This window comes from Egretta garzetta, unplaced genomic scaffold, assembly GCF_000687185.1.
Source record: "Egretta garzetta isolate BGI_Z169 unplaced genomic scaffold, ASM68718v1 scaffold27, whole genome shotgun sequence".
Classification (NCBI taxonomy): Eukaryota; Metazoa; Chordata; class Aves; order Pelecaniformes; family Ardeidae; genus Egretta; species Egretta garzetta.
The window spans coordinates 2987619-3010746 of NW_009260400.1; the positions used below are offsets into that span (position 1 = coordinate 2987619).

Sequence of the window (23128 nt, forward strand, 5' to 3'; positions counted from 1 at the left end):
AGCAGGGCCCCGAGCGCAGCGCGCTCGGGCAGCGCTAGGGTCGCCCGGCCGCAGTCTGTGCTCGGTGGCTCCCACGGGCGCGGACACCCGCCTGGCACCCGATTTGCCTTCCTCCTCTCGCTCAAGGGACAGCTCCTGCCCCTGCCTGCATCGCCCTCTGGCACGGTAACCGGCTCGCGGCAGAAGTCAGGAATTAAAGAACAACAAACAGCCTTCGAGACGTTTTATTGTTGAATGGACAACTTCGCTACAAGTCACCTCCCCTTCCGAGGGCTGCTGCCTCCCCTCCCCAGCCCCAGGGCCTCGGGGGCGCACCGGGGCCAGGGGTGGCACTGCAGCAGTGGCAGAGGATCCAGCTTTACAAAGATGGCCCCGTGGTGGCCTTCAGCCCAAAGCCAGTCGAATGGTACAGTCTTCGAGAAATGAACAGGACAGTTCTCTGCACCACAGCCCCCTCCTCCAGCACCCTTGGCTTCCTCTGCCCAACACCAGCTGCATGGAAGACTGTCTGGGGCAAAATTTTCCAAAGCATTCACATCTTTTCAGCGAGGAACACAGGCACTTAGAGTCCCGTGTCCACAAAGGCAGCGAGGCTCTTGGGTCACCTCCAGTTGAAGGGGACACCAAACACCAAGAAGCCTCTGCAGACCTGGGCCTTAAGAGCTTAATCTCATACAGCAGTTGCTACAAATCGGGAGTCCTAGGCACTTCTGAAAATTTTACCTCAGTTAATCCTGGCCAGGGAAACCAAAGCCCTGAAGTTACTAGAATCTATTAAGGCAGAGTTCAAAATGGTTCTGTCCCACCTCTTCCCTAGAGTACAGTTTGTTATCTTTGTACCTCAGGGATAACCCCCCTGCCATTGTGTTTGGAAGCATCTAAAACTTCATTTCAAGTGATTCTGAAACTGAGATCCTCGTGGCAGTGATGGCATTTGTATGTTTGCTCATTCAGCACCAAGTGGGGAGGGACTCAGCCCCGAGCGGCAACATGGATCGTAGCAAAGCATTGTAAAGTACAGTCACTGAGGGAATGAGGTCCCCCGGCACAGCTTTGCCAGTCTGACTTCAATCCAAACAGGCATCGGCAGCGGAAGAAAATACACATTTAGTGCTCCTTTTCTGGATTTGGTCTGTATTTGGAAAAAAGTCGGCAAGAAAACAATGGACAGAACTTTTCTAATTCACACATTGTGCTCTAGAGGTTCAACAGAGACCCTTTTTTTCTTTTTTTTTTTTTATCTCTGGATGAATTTCAGCACCCTTGAGTTACAGTGAAGGCAGAAGGTGAAAGGAGTTGCCAGAGGGTTTGATTCTGGGACCTGAGTGCAGAGCGCTCTATTTAGGTCAGTAGGAAGCACAAGAGCTCAGCAGGAGGGTGCAGCCCCAGCTTGGCTTTGTTAATACTTGATACAATAAAGATAATAAACAGCTTTTAAAATAAGATACATTGTGGCATGAGAATTCACTCCAACAGCCTCTGCTAGTGAATCACTGCCAAAAGTGGGATGGGTTTGGTGTAAGTTGTGTGTGAATTAGTAAAGCTCTACTGTATAACCAGGTAATTTAAAAAGAAAAAAAAAAAGCCACCTGTACCAGTCTTGGATGAGACTGAGTCATAGCCTCAGTTGGTGCAAAACAAGTGTAACCCCACTGATTTTTGTGCTACTTCACTGACACCAGCTGTGAACCCTAATTCCTTGTAGAAGCCTCGTGAAAGAGTCAAAAGCTGCCCGCTGAAACACATCCCTACCACACAAATGTCCCAAACGCATCACTAAAGTGGAGTGGAGATTCCCACTATGATCCCTACCAAAAATAGAAAGCATGGCCCCAAACCTGCTCAGAGCAGGGCTGACATGTGGCAAGCAAGGCATGTTTTTAAAGTTACAGAATAAGACCCGACTTGCTATCCAAATAACATTTTTTTTTTGTTAAATAAACTGGCCCAAGATTCTTCTCCAATCCTTTAAGATCACTCAATATTTCCAAAGTGAACGTAACTTTCAAAACCAACGCTGATTAAAAAAGATGTTTGATGATACCTTAAAAAATACCCAGAATATCAAATTAATTCCAGTCCGGCATTATAATTAGTTAAGAATACCTCCTAAAAATTATATCCTCACAAAAAAATGTGGGTACTGAAGTTAAAAGCATCAGAAACGTTATGTACTTGAAAATACCACCAATCTCTGAACGATTAAAAACAAATCTGAACATTCTTTGGAATCACTGAGTTATTAAAACACGTGAGTTTCTCTACAGTCTCCGCACTGTCTTTGCAAATCAGTCTGTGAACAGATTAAGTCTCTGAGCAGTTTAATGTCCACTGTCGGAAAACAGAGTCTCTGACCAGCAGGAGGCTACATTAAACGGGAAAACATCGGCATTCTCTCCTTAGCACTGACTTCTGCCAAAAACAGAGACTTGCGAGCACAAGACAGAACAAACGGCCCTGGTTTAGGAGATATTTCTTTCCTCTTCTTGTCTAAAATGCATTGTACGTGGAATTCCAGTGCAACATTTTTCAGCACTCACAACAGGCGAGAAGGAAGGGAAGGAGAGGAGAGATGCTCTCCTACGGTCTTGCCTGGAGGAGCCAACAGCTGCAGTACGCCGACCTACCAGCCCTCCTCGACGGTGCAACCAGTTCCCATCGCTGGCAACTTGAAATAGCTTATTAAAGATTTCGGTTTTAAGATAAACAAGATTACAGTTTAGTATGAAACCTGGCCGTGGCTATGGTTCTATGTGCGTAAAGATTGGCTAAAGATGCTTTCCCCTTTCAGCATTGGTTGGAGTTGGTTAAAAACAAGTCTGTGGTATTTCTCCACAGGTGTCATGAGATGTGAGAGATCTGTCTGACCCGGGTTTGTATCTCCTGTCGACACAAAGGGCAGGTCTCCAGCTGCAAGGCACACTCCATGCACAGGTCACTGAAGGAGAAGAAAAAACCAAATTCAATCACTTAAAGCCTGCATTTACAGTAGGAAAAACAGTCCAAATTCGGTGAGCCTGCAAGACACACACATTCAAGCCAAGTCTTCCTGTGCAGAGATTGGGAATTGCGAGTCAGGTGCTGCGGATCCTCAGCTTTGAGAGGAGCTCCCGCTGCTCAGCACCTTACAGACCTGTGTTGGGATCGGGATCGCGCTTGCCTTTGTTAATCTTAATGCGTGCTCTGGCCCAGGGAGCAGCAGCCCCAGCGCCCTGTGTGAAGCTGCCTCCCCTTCTCAGGGACACGCACTGGCACGTCTCCTCTCCTTTTAACTTTCCAGCACGTAGACCACGGCAAGACTGCTTACCTGGGTGCAATAAGCCAGTTTAGTCCAGTGTTTTTAATTTCCTAGTGGGCTGCTTAAAGGCAGGAAAGGGCTGTTATGGTATTACTCATCCTGCTGTCCCATTTTTTCCACATTTTGCTACTTGAGACAATCCTTTTGTTAAACATTTCATGAGTGTTTGAGTATATAATGAATTTTCTGCTCTCCTCCCATGGTCTGGATTTCACAACACCAGTACTAAACAAGTACTCGTCAGTAAAACCTTTGATACCAGGGAATTAAGACTTGGTAGACCAGAGGTAGCATACATATGTAGCCACAGTGCTTCCCCAACCTCAAATACACAATTAGGGATTAAATCTGCTCTGGGGAACGCTGGAAATACCATGCTTAACCTCAGTCACATCCTTAAAATAGAAGGAGCTGTTTCCCTTATGCTGGGGAGTCAATCAGGACAGGCAGGGTTGCATCTGGTCTCACCTAAGCTGAATGCCACACATACATTTTCCTGTTTCTTTGGGGTTTTTGGGTTGTTCTGGGTGTTTTACCTGTGTCCGCACGGCCCGAGTTCCGTGTCTGCTACCTCATCACAGCAAAGCGTGCAGCAGTTCTCTCGGATGCTCACTTGCTTCAGCAAAGCCAGGCGCCTGTGTCTGAAGAGAGACACCCCCCCATACATGCCCACGTGAGCTTGACTCGAACTGATAGACCCGTTAGCTATTCTGAGCCTTGCACCAAGACCAATGCTACGCTCACCCGTGCTACTCAACACCACTGCTGACAAATGTCGATCAAAGCTTCCCACAAAAAGGCTTAGCACACCCGGAGATGGCCAGAACAGGCTCTGACCCCCTGTTCTGCTCTCGGAAAGGGACAATGAGGGCGTTTGATTACAATTCTGCCAGTTCCCACAGCTGAACACTTCAAGTTTCTTCTTTAGTGTTGTCCTGGTTTTGGCTGGGATAGAGTTAATTTTCTTCATAGTAGCTAGCATAGTGCTGTGTTTTGGATTTAGTACCAGAAGAATGTTGATAACACACTGATGTTTCTAGTTGTTGCCAAGTAGTGCTCAGACTACTCAAGGACTTTTTGAGCTTCTCCTGCTCGGCCAGGTGCATAACAAGCTGGGAGTACAGCACAGCTAGGACAGCTAACCCAAACTGTCCAAAGAGCTATTCCATACCATGTAACGTCACGCTCAGGGGGGGTTAGTCGGTTGGTCGTGGGGAGACTGATCGCTGCTCAGGGACTGATCGCAGCTCGGGGCGGGCTGGGCATTGGTCGGCAGGTGGTGAGCAATTGCATTGTGCATCACTCGTTTTGTATATTCTGTATATTCTGTTATCATTCTCATTATTACTATTATTATTATTTTCTCTTATTAAACTGTCTTTACCTCAGCCCTCGGCTCTAACCTTTTATTTTCTTTCCGATTCTCTCCCCCATCCCACTGAGGGAGGGGGGGAGGGAAATGAGCGAGTGGCTGCATGGTGCTTAGTTGCCAGCCGGGTTAAACCACGACAAGTGTCCATGTTCTTTTAAGAGTTAAGGAAAAAAAACCCAAATAAGCCACACAAACCCACATATCAACAAAATTCAGAAACGCTGTAATGCCATAACACAGTTTAAAAGAACAGAAATGGAAAATGAAATCACCAGCCCTGTATGGCAACTGCCACAAGGGAGAGTATACAGATGAAAATCCCCCATGTGATGAAACAAAACATTTTGGATTTGGAACGCATACACTACAGCTCGAAGCTCCTCAATGGCATGTGACATGTCTGGCCCAGGCTATGCCCCATGCGAAGCAGCATCAAATTCAGCACAGCTCTACATGAATTCACGTTAAGTCCTGTGATGGACAATTAGGTCCACTCAGGCCCTTGTGTTTTTATTCCTACCCCTTTTAAGATCAAAGCTGTCTTTTCATTTAGGACTGGCTTATTGTTTCCAAACAGTTCAGGCTGTACAGCAGGGATGGTCTTAGTTTACACAAAGAGCAAGTGTCTGACCCTGAATGGAGCCTTTCAGCCCTATCACACGTTAAACAGGCTCTAGCACAGGATGCCAAGTTTCTCTAGTCAGGCATCAACAGGAAACTGGTTTCCCCCAGTTCCTCTCTACACCTTTTGGCACAAGGAGCAGCTGTCAGAGCTGCAAGAGCAGCGCCAGAATGGTATCTCATCTGATCATCAGCTCAAAACTGCCAAACTCCTCATCTCCTGCAGGACTCTAACGGGACAGAGGAATGCTTAATTTAATTAAATGAGAACTAACAAATCGCCTTACGGGACTGAGTCAGACTCACTTCGATCACCCGCAGTCACAAGCAGCTGTAAATTGCTCTGCCTGTATGCAACTACAAAATGGCCTGGCACGTCGCGTTTGATTTTCGCTGCAGAAATGCAGCATCCCAAGCCTCAAACTTTGCCTATGTGCGATGCAGATCCAAGAGCAAGTTTGTTTGTTTTCTTTTCAAACATTAAGATACTCAAGTGCCTCAAGCACACTCGATCAAACGGCCAGGCAATGCAAAACCAGTCTGAATTTTACAATAGCCAGGGGTACCCAACCTCCAACAACCCCTGCCCCCACTTAATTAGATGCAACAAAAGATTATTTCAACCATGTACATCAGCTCCACTTCAGAGGGCCCCAAGCTGCAAATCTGGGGACCGCTCTACCTCAGATTACACTGTGCACTGTTACTGTTCATGTTCTAGTAAATTACTTATTACCGACAACCTGAACCAGAAGAGCTGTTATCTAGCATCCCTGCCGAAAGCTTGGTAAGTTAAGGAAAAACGTATCCAAATCTGTTCCTATGTGGCTTGATTTCTATTTAGGTGGGCAAGCACTTCTGAACTTGGATAACCTTTGTTGGTACTGTCATTCACAAACAGGGGAATTCTCATCTGGATCAGAAAAGGACAACCTCCAGTCTCACAGTCATGCAGTACCTCCATGCTGCCAATATCACCAATTTAGGTCAATTTTAAATAAGACGTCTCTTTTTAATTAAGACTATGCCTCCTCAATCAACCTAATCACTACAACCTACTCACTACAAGAAAGACATTGCATTGCTGGAAAATGTCCAGAGGAGAGCAACGACACCGGGGAGGGGTCTGGAGCCCAAGGCTGCTGGGGAACATCTGGGGGAGTTATGGGTGTTGAGCCTGGAGAAAAGGAGGCTGAGGGGATACCTTATCGCTGCCTACAGCTGCCTGACAGGAATGGCGAGCCCGGGGAGGTCGGTCTCTGCTCCCAGGGAACAGGCGATGGGACGAGGGGAAACGGCCTCAGGTTGTGCCAGGGCAGGTTTAGGTTGGACATTGGGAAAAATTCCTTCCCCACAAGGGCTGTCAGGCCCTGGAAGGGGCTGCCCAGGGAAGGGGTCAAGTCCCCATCCCTAGGGGTATTTAAAAGCCAGGCAGACATGGTGCTTAGGGCCAGGGTTTGGTGGTGGGATGGCAGGATTAGGGGAACGGTTGGGCTTGGGGAGCTTAAAGGGCTTTTCCAACCCATATGACTCAGTGATTCTGTCTGACTCTGTGATCATTCTTAGACGACAGGAGGCACTTATACTAAAACCAGTTTACTGTGCAGTACTAGTTAATTTTACTTTAGCTTAACATTACCAAAAAAATATTTTAATGTAATGGATTTTGGTTGTACATCTCCTGCCCTGCCCTAAGTTCACTGGAGCCTATGGTCTAATCCTTTTCCGAGAGGCCTATGGAGGCCTGACCCCATAAAAGCAACTCCAAATTGAAGCATTTTATTTCTCTGTACGCAAACACACTCAAAGTAGACACGAGGATTACCTGGGCAAAATTATTTTCTCTTCTGCTGTCAGAAAGGCATAATCATTGAAGGTACTAAACTTCATTGGTGGTGGGTACTTGAAAGGTTTTGCCCCGAAGTTGAACTCACATTGTTGGTAGGACATGAAACTAGCTGCAGCAAAAAAGCCAGATCTGCAATGTGACCAACAACAGACACTTCAGAAGGATGTAAACAACAGAGCTTTGCAGACAGGTTACTACTATCACCGGACAAAAATACACCCTGAAACAAAGGCCAGTTCCTTCAACAGAAGCCTTCTACAGCTCACGGAGAGAAGAGCCTCCAACACCTCCCAGTCCAGCTGCACTTACTGTCCTCATTTAGCACTCAACTTCTGAATTCCTCATGGGGGTTTATCTGAATTTACTGCCAACCTAGGTCATAAAGGCTGCCTACTCTGCAAGTAAGACCAGTCACACCAAAAGCACTACAAGCATCTGAGCAGCCCACAGCCTGATCCTCTTTGCACTGATAAGCTTGGGTATCTCCTTTGGCACTGGAAAAAGTATTTTTCTTCCCAACAACCGCTGTTCAGTATTGCTGTGAGGAGCAGCACCAACTGCAGGGGACACCTCCACGTCCACCGCAACTGCTGCTTTACTGGAGCAGGCACCAGTCTGGGGGAGCTTGCAACCCCCATACAGTTGCTGCGTGGGACCCGTGCACGATGAACCCGGGGCTGAGCTCACCTAGCACAACGCCCGGCTGTGCCTCCTGGCCCTGGCAGGATTACCTCCGGGCCACCCCCTCCTCCACAGCCACCTTGTAGAAACGCCACAACCACCACCCCCTTCCACTTTGATTTACTGAAGGGCCCAAAGTGAGTGACACCCTAAGCTCTGCCCAAGTAACAGAACCTGCTGAGCATATAAACGACATCCTCCACAGGAGTACCACCACAAGCTGGACAGACAGGCAGCTGCCACTCTTTAAACTGAGCCACCCTTTGCTTACATCTTGAACTGCATTTTGAGGAGAAAACATGAGCAAAATTGTGAATTAATACCACTGTGCTAATGAAGTACTGTAACGTTTAATGGTGCTGCACAGGCAGCTTCTTCCCCACATATCACACCAGCTTAGCTTTTCAGAACTAAAAGCTGTGAGAGTCAGGAGAGTTGCGTGTTGATTTTAAGAGAGTTAGCAAAATGAGCCTCACAGCTTTCTGTAATGATACCAAGAGACCTCCTGCCGTGAACATTCAATATGCTGCTACAGGAACCAGCCCCACTGAACGGCAGGATGTCAACATGCACGCTTCAGCATTTACAGGACTGAGGCTTTAGTTTTAAAAGATCAAAAATTCCGCAAGCACTACTAGAAGTCCGTTCCTCTTTGCTACAGCCTCATTCTGTCCCAACGCTGTGCTAGTCTGACAATAGAAGACAGAGTTGAACCTGTCTTTGGAAGGTCCAAAGTGTTTATTTTGGACCCTGAGATCCACCTGTAAAACGCTATCCTCCTCACTGCTTTCCAAGCAACTTTGGGTTAGGAAACCTGCTTAAGCATGGCTTCAGGTCAGCAAATGTGAGTTTACATCTCCAATGGGGAATACTTCATATAATTAAAAGCACTATCCATGCAGGTCACTGCCCTTCCAAATGAGCACATACTTACACAGCAGATGAAAATACTTGCTTCTCGGCAGGGAGCTGGTTTCCATTTAAATAGAAGATCATTTGCTTTTCTTGCAAGTCGAGGAGAAATCCTATTGTGTCTCCTTACAGACAAAGCAAAAACAATTTCAAGATTTCAATTCTGTTAAATGCCAACAGCTCAAGCAGTTACTGTTTTAAGTATCATAGAGCTCACTATGAGTTGTCTCACTTAAACAAACTGTCTGCAAAAGCATAAGAGAAGAAACATTGATAAAAAACAGTAACAAAAGAAAAACAAACCAGGACACAATAGTAAAAAAAAATAATTTTAGTCTGTCAGAGCACTGTAGAAGTATAGCAGAGTATTTGCCAAAGCCTGAAAAAGCTGCGCTCTGTCTCTCCTTGGCTACTTTACACCGGTGGAACAGAACACATGGATCACAGACGTGGATCCTCAGAACACATACTTGCTAAACTCTCAGTTTCCAATATGCTTGTGCTATTTATTTTTAAGCTGTGTTTTAATTTAGCCACCCTTGGGAAAAGTTTTTCATGGCAGAGAAGGTGGCGCAGTTCACACAAGTGCGGCGTGTGCAGACTCCTACTGAGGTTTCAAAGCTGAGATCAGGAACAGAACTTTGCTGCCCGAGCACTTATCCCAGAATTTAATGTAAGCAAGGACAGTGCAACTCCTCCTTAGAAAAAAAAAAAAAAAAAAAAAAAAAAAAGAAAAAAAAAAAGAAAAAAAGAAGAAAAAAAAAAGAGGCTAATTTGGAGATCAAGACTTTTTTCCTTCTCTAAAATAACTTTTTCAACCCAGAAAGGAAGATTTCAACCCTGTTTTGTAGGGCTACAGACACCTAGAAAAAAGTCTTAGGATAAAGTCTCCAGCAATGTTAGTTGGTGCCAGGATTTGTATCCTGCCTATGACAAGAAAAAGCATTTAACCAACAAGGTTCTCTTCACACAGACAGTGGAACAAGAGCATGGCGTCCATTTTGGACATTTAAACTGCTGCAAATACCAGTAAAGGCACTGGTATTATTAATAATAATTATTAAGCCTTTAGTATCACCGGGACCAGGCAGCAACTGCTCTGTTCGCGCTTACCAATGAGCTGCTTTATAGACACCTGCAAGAGGAAAAAATCCCATGCAGAAATCAAGCTAGGATAAATAGGAGATGGACCGAATACCTTCTTTCCAACAGGGATGGGAGTGTGGTTTACTTCTGGCATTGTACCAAATCAGCTGCCGGCAGCCATCGTACGCGCAGGAGTATTCATCATCCCCGATGCCGTAACCTTCCTTTAGGAAAAGGGTAATAAAGCATTTCAGTCTGCAGCCGTTCCTCCCACAGAAGGGCTACAGTTTATTTTTATTCACTAAACCATTCACCCCAGAACAGAAGGGTTTCTCCCACCCCTGCAAAGATAGTTTTTTCAACTTAGTTTCATTTTCACATCAAAAGGAGTTTGTTGGGGTAGGGATGGGGGAAGAAGGGGATGTATCGTCTCCAAGTGTTCTTCATTCTCTGTGAGCTCAAATCACTCCTAGCTGTTAAACAGGTTAAAATTCACAAGGCTGGTACCCAAGGAGCTAACTTTTTGCAGCTTAAAAAGTCAACACAGAAGCATATCCCTCTCTTATCTTGAAGTCCCAGGACCAGACTTGTAGCACCTTCCCCCTGAGATAGCCAAGTGCCGCCAGAACACAGAGTACACAGGAGAAGAACCACCCCACGGCCCCTTCACTGAGTTTGTTGCATATTGTGCCCCTTTCAGTGCCAGCCGCCCTCAGTTTGCGAGAAGGTTATCGAGCGATCGTCCCAAGGGCCAAGACAAGGCAACACTAAAAGTTTCAGAGTGGGAGAAGAATCTGTCATGTAGGAGAGCGCAGACACAAAACCCAAAAGCTTTACAGCAGATAATTCCTTGTGCTCAGCATGGCTTGTCTGGAGCGCAAATACCAGACAGCATCTGATTCCACAAGCCTCAGATGGCCCAAATTAAAGCTAAGCCCAGCTAAAGGGTGTTAAATGCTGTATGTAGGACTGGTCTTTTTGTTACACATGCTAGAAATAAAGAGCACCTGGCTACTCCGATGACCGTGACGTACCCAGAGGCTGTATTTCAGGTAGATACCTGATGAGCTTAAACAACAGCCGCACTTCACCACCAGCAACAGCAAATCACCCTGCTCAGGGGCGCGACATCTCCTATCTTCATACTTGTACAGGAGCACAGACAGACACATGTGCACCAAGCTCCTTAACAGCCAGCGAGAAAAATCTTTTAAGCCTCTTAGCAGTCTAAAGACAGACACATGGCCTTTTATTTCAAACAGTTTCCATTACAGTCAAGGGCTGCAATGCCTGTGCTCCAGACAGGTCTGTGTGGTATTTTTGGCTGGTTAGGGGGTTGTTGTGTGTTGGTTTTGTTTTTTGTTTGGTTGGTTTGGATTTTTGTTTGGTTTTTTCATCTAAATCCCACTTGCAATCCCATGCTAGAAAGGCAGGGCTGGACTCTGGAGGTCATGTAGAGATACCTGCACCTTGTGCACCAGCAGAGGACAACGCTGTTTACATGAATAATTAGAAGAAATGGAGCAAGGCCACTGAACTCACAGGAGGACGGGGAGAGAAGCTGCTCTCCCGTTCTTGCTGGGATTCTTGCCACTGGTGCTTGTTTCATCTCCTCGATGCATTCCTCTTATCCCCTCCCATGGATATTTACTCACATGTATGTAAGTGGCCTTTTTCCACATTTGCCTCTGCATTTGACTCAGCTGTAGAATGACCTTTTCTATAATAATCAGAAATGAGCAGTTTTAACTGCTTATCTCCACATTTCTTATTAATTTCTATTTTTATTTATATACTTCAATGAACTTTAATGGAAGTTTGGGAGGTTGATTATACAGAAAGTCCTCTCTAAGCTGAAGCAGATTTTTTTTTGGGTGGTAATTATTCTGCTTTCTTTGTATTATGGAGATACTGAATGAAAGTGCCACAGTGTACTGAGTCTGTAACAGCCATACAGAGGTAGCATGCAGACTTAAGAAGAAAGAAATCCTAGTTACACCTCTACCAACATCTGGGATTGTTCTTTGGCTGCAGGTTTGGCCTTTGTGTGCACATGGCATATTTTGCTTTAATGTCAGTACATAATTTTAAAAGTGAATTAGTAGGAAGAAGAATACTTAGAATTAAGAACAAGACACCAAGTTGTCTGGATGGGAGGGAGAGCAGAGCAAGCTACAGAATCAGACAGTGCACTTATTCTATATTATCAGAATAAAGGCGAAAAGGTAGAGGGTTAAAACTTCTTGTAATCCTTAGTTTTAATTAAAAAGAAGCCGTCACATACCCAAACCATGCTGTGTTACTGCTACCAGCAGATCTAATGATACCATGCTACCTCAGAGTCAATTTAAATAATTATTTCCCTTGAGAAAGTTAATTTAATACGCAAGTATGTCCAAGAGGGGAATCAAGCGGCTGCTTTGTGACCTGTGGGAAGGCAAGTGCGTGCTAACCTGCTGGTTCCTATTGCTCACTTCACAACAACAGACAGCAACCACTGCTGTTATCTGAAGAATCCCAAGAGGCTAAGCCACACAAAATAATCAATTTCCCCGTAGCTTCTGGCCAACAGCAAGTAGATTACGAGCTGTCACTGCCAGCAGCTCCGCGTTACTTGTGCAAAGCGTCCATCTGTGGCGATGACAACACAGCCTCTTCTTGCACCACTGCCTTCAGCAAAAACAGCTTTGTGGAAGTCCAGAAAAAAAGAGACAGGCAAGTGCCCCATGACTACCACAGAATAACCAGAGCTATTATAGGTGGTGTAAGTAGAAAAATACTGAAGTTACATCATCAGCCAGATGATGTCACATGTACTCACGTGATTGAGAAATTTGCTGTCTTTGGTAGCCCATCCTATCTGCATCACTCCTGACGTAATGACCGTAACTTCATAGTACCAAACTCCAGAATCGACACAGAATGTGCATCTAACGCTTTCGAAGGATGAGGCATCGCATCGAGCCTGCCAAAACCCACACAGAAGTTCAGTTAGCATGCAAACAAGCTCCTTCCCTCCCTGGATCAAGTTTCTTGCATGTAAGAATACACCAGCACAATTTTAGAGGCGATTCGGACCAAAAGTGACCTCTCCTTATAGCCATAATTGTCACACAAGCCAGCAAGTAGGCAAGGCGGAAAATTGTTCAGTAGCAAGCCATGGGGAAGAAAAACCAACACCCAAAACAGAGCTGATGGGGTCAATTTAAAGATTTAAAGACTAAGACAACCAGGAGAGGAAGACCCAAGTCACTGGTTGGTAGCTGACTCCTGGTACAAGGGATGGAGAGGCGTGCCATGTTACACAAATTAGAAAAAGTAGCGGAGGAAGAAAAAAAAGACCACACCACATGGCTGAGACAAAAATCCTACTGCTATGGGCTTTTCACAACAAGACAGGGCAAACAACAGGAATTAGACAGGGCAAACAACAGGAATTAGACAGGGCAAACAACAGGAATTGTACTTGGTGAACAATTTTAGGCAGAAATGAGTGAAAAGCCAGCTGGCTCTTAAGAATCCTCCTCACTTTTCTAAGTTCTGGGGCACAGGTACTGTGAACATTTCTACGACCAAGATGAGCATAGGGATGCTACAACCCCCTGACAAAACAAGTCATCTCTACAAAGCTAGCAGGGAGCTTTGATTCATTCTAGGAAATTGCGGGAGCAAGTAGCAAACAAAAATAGTTGAAACCTGCCTTTTTCTTCAGACTCCTTTTCAGACTGAGATGATGAAGTGACATCCTACCTCCAGTCCATGCGGCGAGATCTTCAGGTACTCGCTGACATCGTTGCTGTTCAGCATAGCCCTAATGTTGGTCAAGTCAACCTTCTCATACGTAAACTGCCTGCCTTCTTTTAAAACTGCAAAATAAAACTTATTTTCATCACTGCTGCAGAAAAGCCTCATTTTAAACATCTTGCACAGTGGCAATCAATCTCGCTAGGATCCAACTTGTTTTCGGCACAAGTGAGTGAAATATCAGTATTCTGCCAGCAGGAAGACAGCATCATTTCCAAAGCACCGTGTGTTAAACGTCCTCTAAACACAAGACCACGACCTATGCCTCTGACTAGCACTCCCACAATCCAATTACTCCTTTCAGGAAAGCCACAGGCAAACGCAAGGCATCCAAGTTCACACCAAGATGCCTCCGTTTCAGGAGTTACCACTGTATTTGTGTATTCAGCTGGTGGAGTTTTTCTGATTCATCACAGTGGAAAAGACTTTGCGGATGGGGAAGAAGGGGAAAATAATGATTTCTTCTTTTTTTTTTTTTACCCTCTCCTTTTCAGATAGGCAATGAACTTGAACTGAGCCAAAGCAGCTCTTCCTCCCTGCATCCCCTCTTCCCATGGAAGGATCAGGAGTGTTTCTCTTGCCAAGTGGTTGCATTGCTGACACATGCACGTTAATTTACAAATCGGAGATCTTATCCAAGGACCCTTTGTGTATCCCAAACTTGCTAGGACGCTTATATGGGTGTTTACTAAACACAGCTGAGCCTGACACTCTGTGAGCCAGCCAACATCCTGCAAAGCCGTACAGGATCTTTTACCCAAATTAATCTAAAAGGTGTTAGAAACTACAAGGTCTTCAGAGCTGTTCACCCTCGAAATCCCAACTAAGGGAGCAAACTGGGTGACTGTGACTCATCCAAAAGGACAGGCCAAGCAAAGTGCTTTGTCACACACTCTTCACTTCAATCGCAAAGCCGCATCTTTCCTTTAAGAAGTCTTTAATAATTCTGTGAGACTGTGCACTGCTGGGCCGCAACCACAGCGACTGTCACCAGGGTGTGTCAGTGATCCAGCTGTGCTGCAGGGATGGAGCTGCTCAGTGCATTGGCTGAGGCGCAGGTTACAGGAAACACGGGGCAAAGAATTTTCATCGCAGCTCCAACTTGCTAAGTACAAACCACTTCCTTGCCCAAACATTCTCCCTGCCAAACCTGCCTTGCCATGCAATTACATTGATTTGCCCTTTTCTTTTTTTTTGAAGGAGGCTTATTACATATGCAGTCAGGCTTATTACATTTGCAGCAAGTGCTTATACAACACAAACACAAAGTCATCCTCCATCTCTTTGGAGAAGCGACGAATATTGAACGAATCCATCCCTCTGTTATACCTACACAGATTGTCTAAACTCCACTGAGCGCAGAATCCAACCTGGCGTTTTAAATAGTCTGGGTTATCCGTCCATTTCTCTAGCAAGACCAGCTGGTCGCTAATGCACGATTCAGACACTGTCATTTTATTTTCACCTGCAATTTGACAGCAAAAAAGAACAAAACTGGGGGTAAGTTTAGGCCAAAATAGTAACATTCTACAGATGCAGTAGAACACCCCTCCCCCTTCCAAACCTCAGCATTAGAAACAACATGACAGGCAGATGTGCAGTTAACTTGTCACTCAGATGCACCATTTCTCGGCACGGAGCTGCATCGTCACGGCTGGTCTCCATCTCTCCAAGCCATATTTACTCCTTTTCAAGCACCAAAGGCCTCATGCCCCAAGTCCTTCTACAGCACTGTCTAACTGGGAGGACTGCACTGAGTTTCAGCAAGTACCTCAAAGGTTTTGAGGGGCAGAGAGGTGTCACTACAGCAATAAATATTTCTTCCTGCTTGTAAGCAGACAAACACTTCTCTTCTACATTTGTGTTCCCCCCAACTCAGTCTCTGTCACGCTCCCAAGTGTTATCAGATGAAGCAAGCAGCAACCACACGGTAGAAGCCACACTACGGCTGTTCCAAGCCCTATCAGGCTGATACTTACTCGTTTGTGCAAACTTCTCCAGTGCTATTAGTGCAAACAGCATCACTGTTGGGTGGGACTGGAAGTTCTAAAACACGGGCAGTAAGAAAAGTTATTTAATAAAAATACCCAGCGCAGATAGATAGGAAAAGCTGTTAAGTCTGTCAGAGAACACATTGGGTTGTGAGGGGTCTCCAAAGGTCAGCTGGCCTGCCCCCCCTGTTGAGAGCTGGTTTGAGTAGAATCACAGAATTGTTTGGGTTGGCAAAGCCCTTTAAACTCACCAAGCTCAACTGTTCCCCTAACCCTGCCATCCCACCACTAAACCCTGGCCCCAGGCAGTGAATCAGGCTGCTTGTTGCCCTGCTGACTTCCAGTTACCTCCAAGGATGGCAACACAGCCGCCCCCCCTCTCTGGAATCTCAACTTTCTATAACAGACATTGCCAGTATTTATCAACCATGACCCTAACTTTCCACAGCAGTAATAAAAAAAAAAAAAAGGTAAAAAAAAAAATCAATTGCATGGTAATTGCTCAGTACGGATACATACAAAAAGATTGAAGACGCTTACCAAGCTGTGAAGCAAATACTCCAATATGCCAGGGCTGAGCAGGCCTATACTCGCAGGACCTACAAGAACATTAAAAATGAAATCCCTCCACAGGATCTGCCACATACTCATCATCACACAGAACTTTCAAATTGAACAACATTTAAGAACTTTGCAGCAGAGGAGAACTATAATAGCAAACAGTCATCATTGTTCCCAGCCAAATATTTGCTACATGTTTGATAATTACAGTGTCACTGCAAAGTCACAAAGATATTCAGTTTACCTGCAGTAAATGGGTACAGAGCTCCAGCCAAACTTTCAAGTTTTGAAGTAAAACTCCATCAGCCCCTGCTTAGCATTTTTATGCTCACTGCTTTCAAAAAGAGCCCGACTCCCCTTCACTTCCAGAGGCCAAGTACAAACACCAGCTCCATTTATCAGTAGCCCAAAAAGATGCAAAACTGAGCATCTAATACAGCCTGCTTAGTAGTTAATTATACCGTCTGCAGCAGCAGCATGGCAAGCAGCCGAAAAAAAAAATAAAGTGCCCTGAAATACTGTCTGCTCGATCACGAGAGATAAAAGGGAATCAAACTCTGGCATCAACAAACTCTAACAGACTGCAAAGGGTTCCAACACAGCGTTAATGGATCTGCTGCCTGAGCTGATACAGGGGGAACCGTTCCATGGCCACCAAGACAAAAGTTGATACAGAGTCTAGTTCTGACTTAGTATAACAGGGTGTGCATACTGGAGTCAAGAAACACTTCCTGCCCTTGTTCTTTACGGCGTTTTTTGACAGAAATAGTGAAACTATTTTTTAATAACCATTAGGTGATACCAGACAATGGCTTTTTCCTCCTTTTCCTGTCCGCTTTCAGAGAAGGAGCAAAACACTCAATACAAAACCAACCATCAGCAGGGAGGAAACTTAGTCATCAATTTTCCAGCAGGGCACTCAAAATGACAGGGAATAAAAGGTTCTATATGAAAAGTGACCTTAAAATAGAATCCCAGCAGCTTTCATTTAAGCGATGAGAAGAGAGAAACTTTTCAGCTAACTACAACAGGACACACGTTTAGCAGAAAGAGCATCCTTCTTTTCTATCTCTGTACAGCCTCAGAGCACCAATTTGGTACCCTGCCTGCAGAACAGCTGAAGGGCTACGTGTTCTCAGTAATTCCCGCCCAGCCAGAAGACTGATTACCAGTGCTAAGGCACTATCCCATCAACAAACGTCGATCCACAGTCGCCAGCCATACGTCAGAAGGATTTGGTCTTTTTACGTATTTGGGACTGCGAATGGCTCATTCAGACAATGGCTCATTCAGACACTGACTGCTCAACATTTTAATCAAGCAGACTTTGTCACACAAGGTCTTCCCTTGATGCCAAACATTAATCAGTTCTAAGAAAAAGTTTCTGAATTCGTCTGCATCGTGGCTGCTAAAGCAGCAGGCGTTTCAGTGAGCCAAGGGCAAGCTTTCAGAAGAACCCTGTGGCGTTACCTGCTAACTTCTCTGCTAGGCATCCCAGTACCGCGGTCGTATTCCGGTGTTTGGCAGGGTGACAGGCATCCTGGCAAGCAGCAGCTCCACTCAGGTTTAGTATCTCAGTTAACTTTTGTAACGCATCCTGAAAAAGGAAGAATGGAAGGGGCTTCAACACTACCAACAGATACTGCTTTCCCCCAACGCAATGTAGCATGACAAATTATTTTTACACTGTATTACTGAAGTCAGCATCATATTCCAGACAGCACGGCAATCTTTTAAGACTTGTAGCTTTAAAATTACCATCAGACTGCTGGTGACTGTTGTGATCAGCAGCTCAGGACACCTCTGGGTGCACACAAGTGAGCAACCCATAGCAAGAAGAACTTGGACAGTAGGCAGAGGCAAGCAAGAGCAATGGGCACACACGGCATTACCACCAGCTCATCTGTCTCCAGCATCCTAAAGCTCCCGCCCCTTCCAAAAGAAATGGGCTGGTTTAGGCTTTAGAATTCAGGACTGGATATGTGCCCCCCCAAAAAAAAGCCCACACCCCCATCATAAATTTAGGATGCTGTCAGCTTTGTGGGACATCATAAACAGCATTCTTGAGAGCATAAATGGCTTTCTGCGGTCCCACTGGTTTAGGAAGTGACCAAAGAGGGGAATAAATCTAGACAGCCATGCTGTGACTTGCTTCATTCAGGCAGCACAGCATGGATAAAACTCGAGACAGATCCAAAGCATGGGGGCATGTGCAGCGCAGTTAGGGGTTAATCAGAACAAGTTATCCCACAGGGAGATCCCACCCCACAAAGTTCCAAATCCCCCTTAACTTTCCAGGCTTCGTGAAGGTTTCAGCTGATTCAGATTGAAACTGCATCATCTCAGGCTAAGATCTAATTAAAATAGAAGAACTCCTTGTGTTGAAATCATCAGCTGCCTGCTGAGGGCAGGGGGAGGGCACTGCTCAAGTTGAATATCATAGAATCATAGAATGATGGAATGGTTTGGGTTGCTGAGGGTGCCCCTGATCCCGCTGTGTCATTGATGAAGATATGGAACACAGCACTGGTCCCAGTACAGGCCCCTGAGGGACACCACTTGTCACCGGTCTCCATCTGGACATCGAGCCATTGACCACTGCCCTCTGGATGTGACCATCCAACCAATTCCTCATCCACCGAACAGTCCACCCCTCAAATCCACATCTCCCCAGTTTAGAGAGAAGGATGTTGGCGGGGGGGGAAGGGGGCCGTTTGGAATGCTTTGCAGAAGAATATATGCGTATGTTTTTCTGAATTGTGTTTGTTCTGAGCCACTCAAAGACATTCACTGCCTGGGGTTTGCACACAGATAACACCGAAAAGCCACAAAACCAGAACTGATGAACAGGACTGACGCTAAGTGGAAGGAACAGAAGAAGGAGAAGGGATGGCTGAGCCGCACAGTTGGGGTGGAAAAGCTTCACTAAAATTAGGTGCTTCACATACACTGATGCTGCTTTGAGCCATTACTAGAACTGTCAGACACCAACTATTCCGAGTTAAATAGAGACTTTCTAGACTAAACAGTTTACCACAGTGCCATTTTAACTTCATAGCCTACAACAACAGCAGATGAAATACAGCCTGCTGCCATTCCCAGCTGACCCAGAAACGGGGCACTGACTTAAAGTCCTTAAGACCAAAAACTTGAACTTGCCCTGAACAGGAGGAAAACAAACAGCAGCAGACACTTTGCTAGGCCGCATGTGACCAGCAGATCCCACAACTGCAGCTCCCTATGCCATGAAGAGACTGCACAGGAAAACCGACCCCTGTGCACTCCAGAAACAGACATCTTACGCCTTTTGGTCTTGTGAAGGTCAACTATTACACAGCTAACTCCTCAAAGTTAAAGTTCCTAAACGTGGCTTTCGAAAAACAAATCATTTGATTGCCCAAGTACATTGTGTAGTCAAACTAAAATATGAAATCACTCTTCACATTGCACATTCACAGTGCTCTCCATTACCTGATTTCTTTCTCAAAGCAGGCAAGATTTCCAGTCATAACTTTGTTTTCAGAAAATAATTTTGCAGTCTGTGTGACAGTTATACCACATTCACCTTGTTCAAAAGCCTCAGGTGACTTTGATCAGCAGCCTAGAGAAAAACCCCCTCACCTTGGGTAGTCAGAGAGCTTGGCTGGCACTCCAGCCACCCAGGCATTAATGCGAGACAAAAAGCAAGCAGCATTTTATATGCCTACCAATTCAAACTGAAAACTAAACTTGGCAGCATAAGTAGATTAATAAATGAAAGCTGCTATGATGTCATCATTGATTTCTGATGAAGTGAGATGACAACGAGCATCTGAGGACAGACTAGGTCTCTACAATCGTCTCGTTCAAAGGGATTCAGCGATGGTTAGTGCCCTAAAGCACTCCCAGCTCCCACTAGAACACCTGTACCAAACCAGCACCAACACCTCAGGACACCTTTCCATCCAAAAAACTGATTGGTAGTCCGTAAAAAAAAAAAAAAAAAAAAAAAGTATCCAGCTATGGTTTTGGCAAATTTGAATACTGTCGTAGGTAAAAAGTGCCATTTGTTTGATGCAACACACCCACTCGCATCTCACGCCTGACGTGCGGGGCAGGAACAAATCCAATAGTGACCTGTAAAGGCGCAGCTTTCGGAACTTGAGAACGAAGCAGCGGAACTTGTCCTGCTTTCGCAGCACCCGAACACTCTCGCTGCACGGCACACACACACCATGTGGCAGGAGCGGGCAGCAACAAAGGCAGCTAAGGGCCAACCACCTCTTTTTCTTCCCCATGGACCAGATTTCTTTTTTTTCCCCCCACAGTGCTTCTAGCATTAAGCAGCAATCAGATAAAGGTCACCACAAATTACTCAGTTACACCAACTTTCTGAGAAGCTAACGAGTCTTGCATCGCTGCCAAAACCCACCCAGAAGCCATCACGAGTGTGGCAACTGCAAATAACTGAAACCCAGCCACAGATAAACATGTGACGCTCCAAACTCACCTTTGTCGGCAGCGGACATTCATCCAGTAGTAGCGTTATAACAGCTGGTCCCAGGGGATCTTCCAATGGAATTACTCTAATTAAAGATTGGACAACTTCCAGCCAGCCTTCATCTGTCAACCACAAAACAGAAGTCATACTCAGAATTAACACTGCAATTCTGAAGTGTCAAAAACACATCCGTAAATGCAAAGGGAAGAATCCTCAGAGTTACCCAGGGCATTTACAGACATCAGGAAGAAGAAAACAACCCCCCAGCAGTTTACTTTTTACATCAACATCTTAGTCCACAGTAGTTTGGGAGGTTAAATTCAAAGAGGGGAAAAAAGTTTACAGCTGCTTGGGCAATAATAACAAGTGCTTATATCATTTGGAGAACAGCCTTGCCCACGCCAGAGCATCTTTGAGCTCCCAGTCCTATTAGGAATGCTCATGACATGTACGGACAAGCACTTTGTTCCATTGCAGGAGTGCAGCGGCCAGCATGAACTCTTAGGTGCCCCATGCTGCAGCCACAAGGACACTGAAGGAATATTTTCTTCTAGCCAGAATCAGAGGATTCTTCCTGAGTTCCCTTCAGGTAATGCAGGCCTCAAAACTGCATTAGCTTCTCCCATGCCCAGTGGTCTAAAGAGATATCCTTTCAATGAGCAGACAAGGGCTTCTACTTCCAAGCAAACAACAAGTTGCAGATAAGATGTTAAACTACCAATAAACAGATTTGGGTTTACAAGAAAACCCTTCAGAAGTGAAAATAAAGGCAGAGCCTGTACCTGCATACGAGCGAGATTGAAGAGACTTAGCGCTCCCTTCCATAATGACAGGCAAATGTAGTAATGCACTGGGGTTTGGGTTTTGTTAGCACATTCCCCCAAAAACAGTTTACTGAATTGTTGTAATATCTAATGAGGTGGATTAATTTATTTTGATATAGAAATATATTTCCTGAGGCCAGTACCAACTCTACTAAGAGACAAAAATTCACCTGCACCAGAAATTTGGTGGAGGCCTTGAGCTGGGAGAATTTCTCCCACTGTAACAAATTAAAAAAAAAAAATCCCTTGCACAAACGGCCCAGCTTCCAGGAGCATTTGGTTGGAACAGCTACATCAGTAAAGTGCAGCTCCAAGGACAGCAGAAGCCCAGATAAAAAGCATGTGCTATTTGCCAGTGCTGGAGCACATGGGCCTAAGCCACGTCTCCATACATTTATGGGTTGTTTCTGCCTTACTGCAGAGACATTCTCTGGGGCTTATGGTTTGAAGCCTTTACAGCGTCTTTGCGGCCACCCATTGGCTGCTCCTGCAACTTCATGAAGGAAGTTCAACAGAGTTCAAAAAAAAAAAAAACCAAACCTCAGGCAAACACCATGAGCTGAGTGAAACCTCTGAAGGGCAGAACCATGGTTTGGCTCCCACACCCCCAGAGCTACAGCAAGTCACAATATGCGCTGCCAGCGCCTATTTTTCTTTGCAAAGAAAAGAAGGATTTTTTGGAGTCACAACCGAAATGCCCAACAGTGCCTCAGTACCTGTTTCTGCCATCTCATGCAATGTGATCATTGAATAAGGAGGCTCCTGGTCACTGAAAGAGATATCACACAGGTCAAAATTTATGCACAATCATCAACATAATGCACCACATAAAGCGATAACACACAGACATAAAGCGAATCCAGTACACATTTAACAGAAGGAAGATATATCAGCTGCAGGCTGCTAATGCCGTTGATCAGATCTGAAACACAGATGGGATCTGAGCCATTTCCTGGCTCAAAGTCAACACCTGCACATCCTCAAGAGCTGATAAATGAAACGGTAAGACACACCAGCATGCCTGAGAGCTAAACGTAACGCTTAGACACAGTGCTATTCATTAGTGGGGCTCCTTGGAGTACATAACAAGAGACTGTACGTCAGAGGCTGTGACGTGAACAAAGAACAGCGTATGAATACATAAAAACATGCAACACATTAAATATTAATATGCAAAACCCCCCAGAAAACTGAAAGGCAAACCACCTAACAGCATGATGGACTTCGAACTCATCCACAAGAGTTGTAAGAATCAGTTAAGGCAGTTTAACTGAAGATGTTTAACCCCATTCCCTTTTCCAACACAATGTGTGTAAGAAGTTCAATCAGATCAGTCCCTCAGCCTGGTTTGCTGAAGCAAGGGCCAGAAGCTACGGCCAGGGCACATGTGCTTATCTGAGCAGGCGCTGCTGCTGGAGGTACCTACAGCGAGACCTCAAAACCCAGTAAGGACTTCTGGGTCCGGGAAAGGCTTCTGCAGCCGCACGTCCCAAATGCTTTATTCGGTGCCATGGAGGCGTTGGGCACTAACCCCGGGCTCCATTTCTATCCCATCCCTCTGAAATGAAACCAGAAATGCTAAATACAGCTGAATTTTAGAAAATTTCAACATGGATTAATCATGTGGCTAGTAAAGCCAACCTACTTTG

The 23128-nt window shown here is 45.3% G+C and overlaps 1 protein-coding gene across 2 annotated transcripts in view; it reads right to left on the bottom strand.

Moving 5' to 3' along the window:
• Positions 1 to 209: 209 nt before the first annotated feature.
• Positions 210 to 23128, bottom strand: part of RSPRY1 (ring finger and SPRY domain containing 1) — a 30830-nt gene continuing 7911 nt past the window's right edge. For both annotated transcript variants that reach the window (XM_009643281.2, XM_035898717.1), the window contains exons 4-16: positions 22196 to 22248; positions 20665 to 20777; positions 17646 to 17772; positions 16155 to 16213; positions 15603 to 15669; positions 14957 to 15088; positions 13570 to 13685; positions 12641 to 12784; positions 9932 to 10043; positions 8756 to 8858; positions 7117 to 7269; positions 3835 to 3939; positions 210 to 2938 (exon numbers count right to left, since the gene is read on the bottom strand). In XM_009643281.2, the coding sequence (XP_009641576.1) occupies positions 2842 to 2938; positions 3835 to 3939; positions 7117 to 7269; positions 8756 to 8858; positions 9932 to 10043; positions 12641 to 12784; positions 13570 to 13685; positions 14957 to 15088; positions 15603 to 15669; positions 16155 to 16213; positions 17646 to 17772; positions 20665 to 20777; positions 22196 to 22248 (1381 nt within the window). In that variant the 3' untranslated portion in view covers positions 210 to 2841. The remainder of the gene's footprint in view (positions 2939 to 3834; positions 3940 to 7116; positions 7270 to 8755; positions 8859 to 9931; positions 10044 to 12640; positions 12785 to 13569; positions 13686 to 14956; positions 15089 to 15602; positions 15670 to 16154; positions 16214 to 17645; positions 17773 to 20664; positions 20778 to 22195; positions 22249 to 23128) is intronic.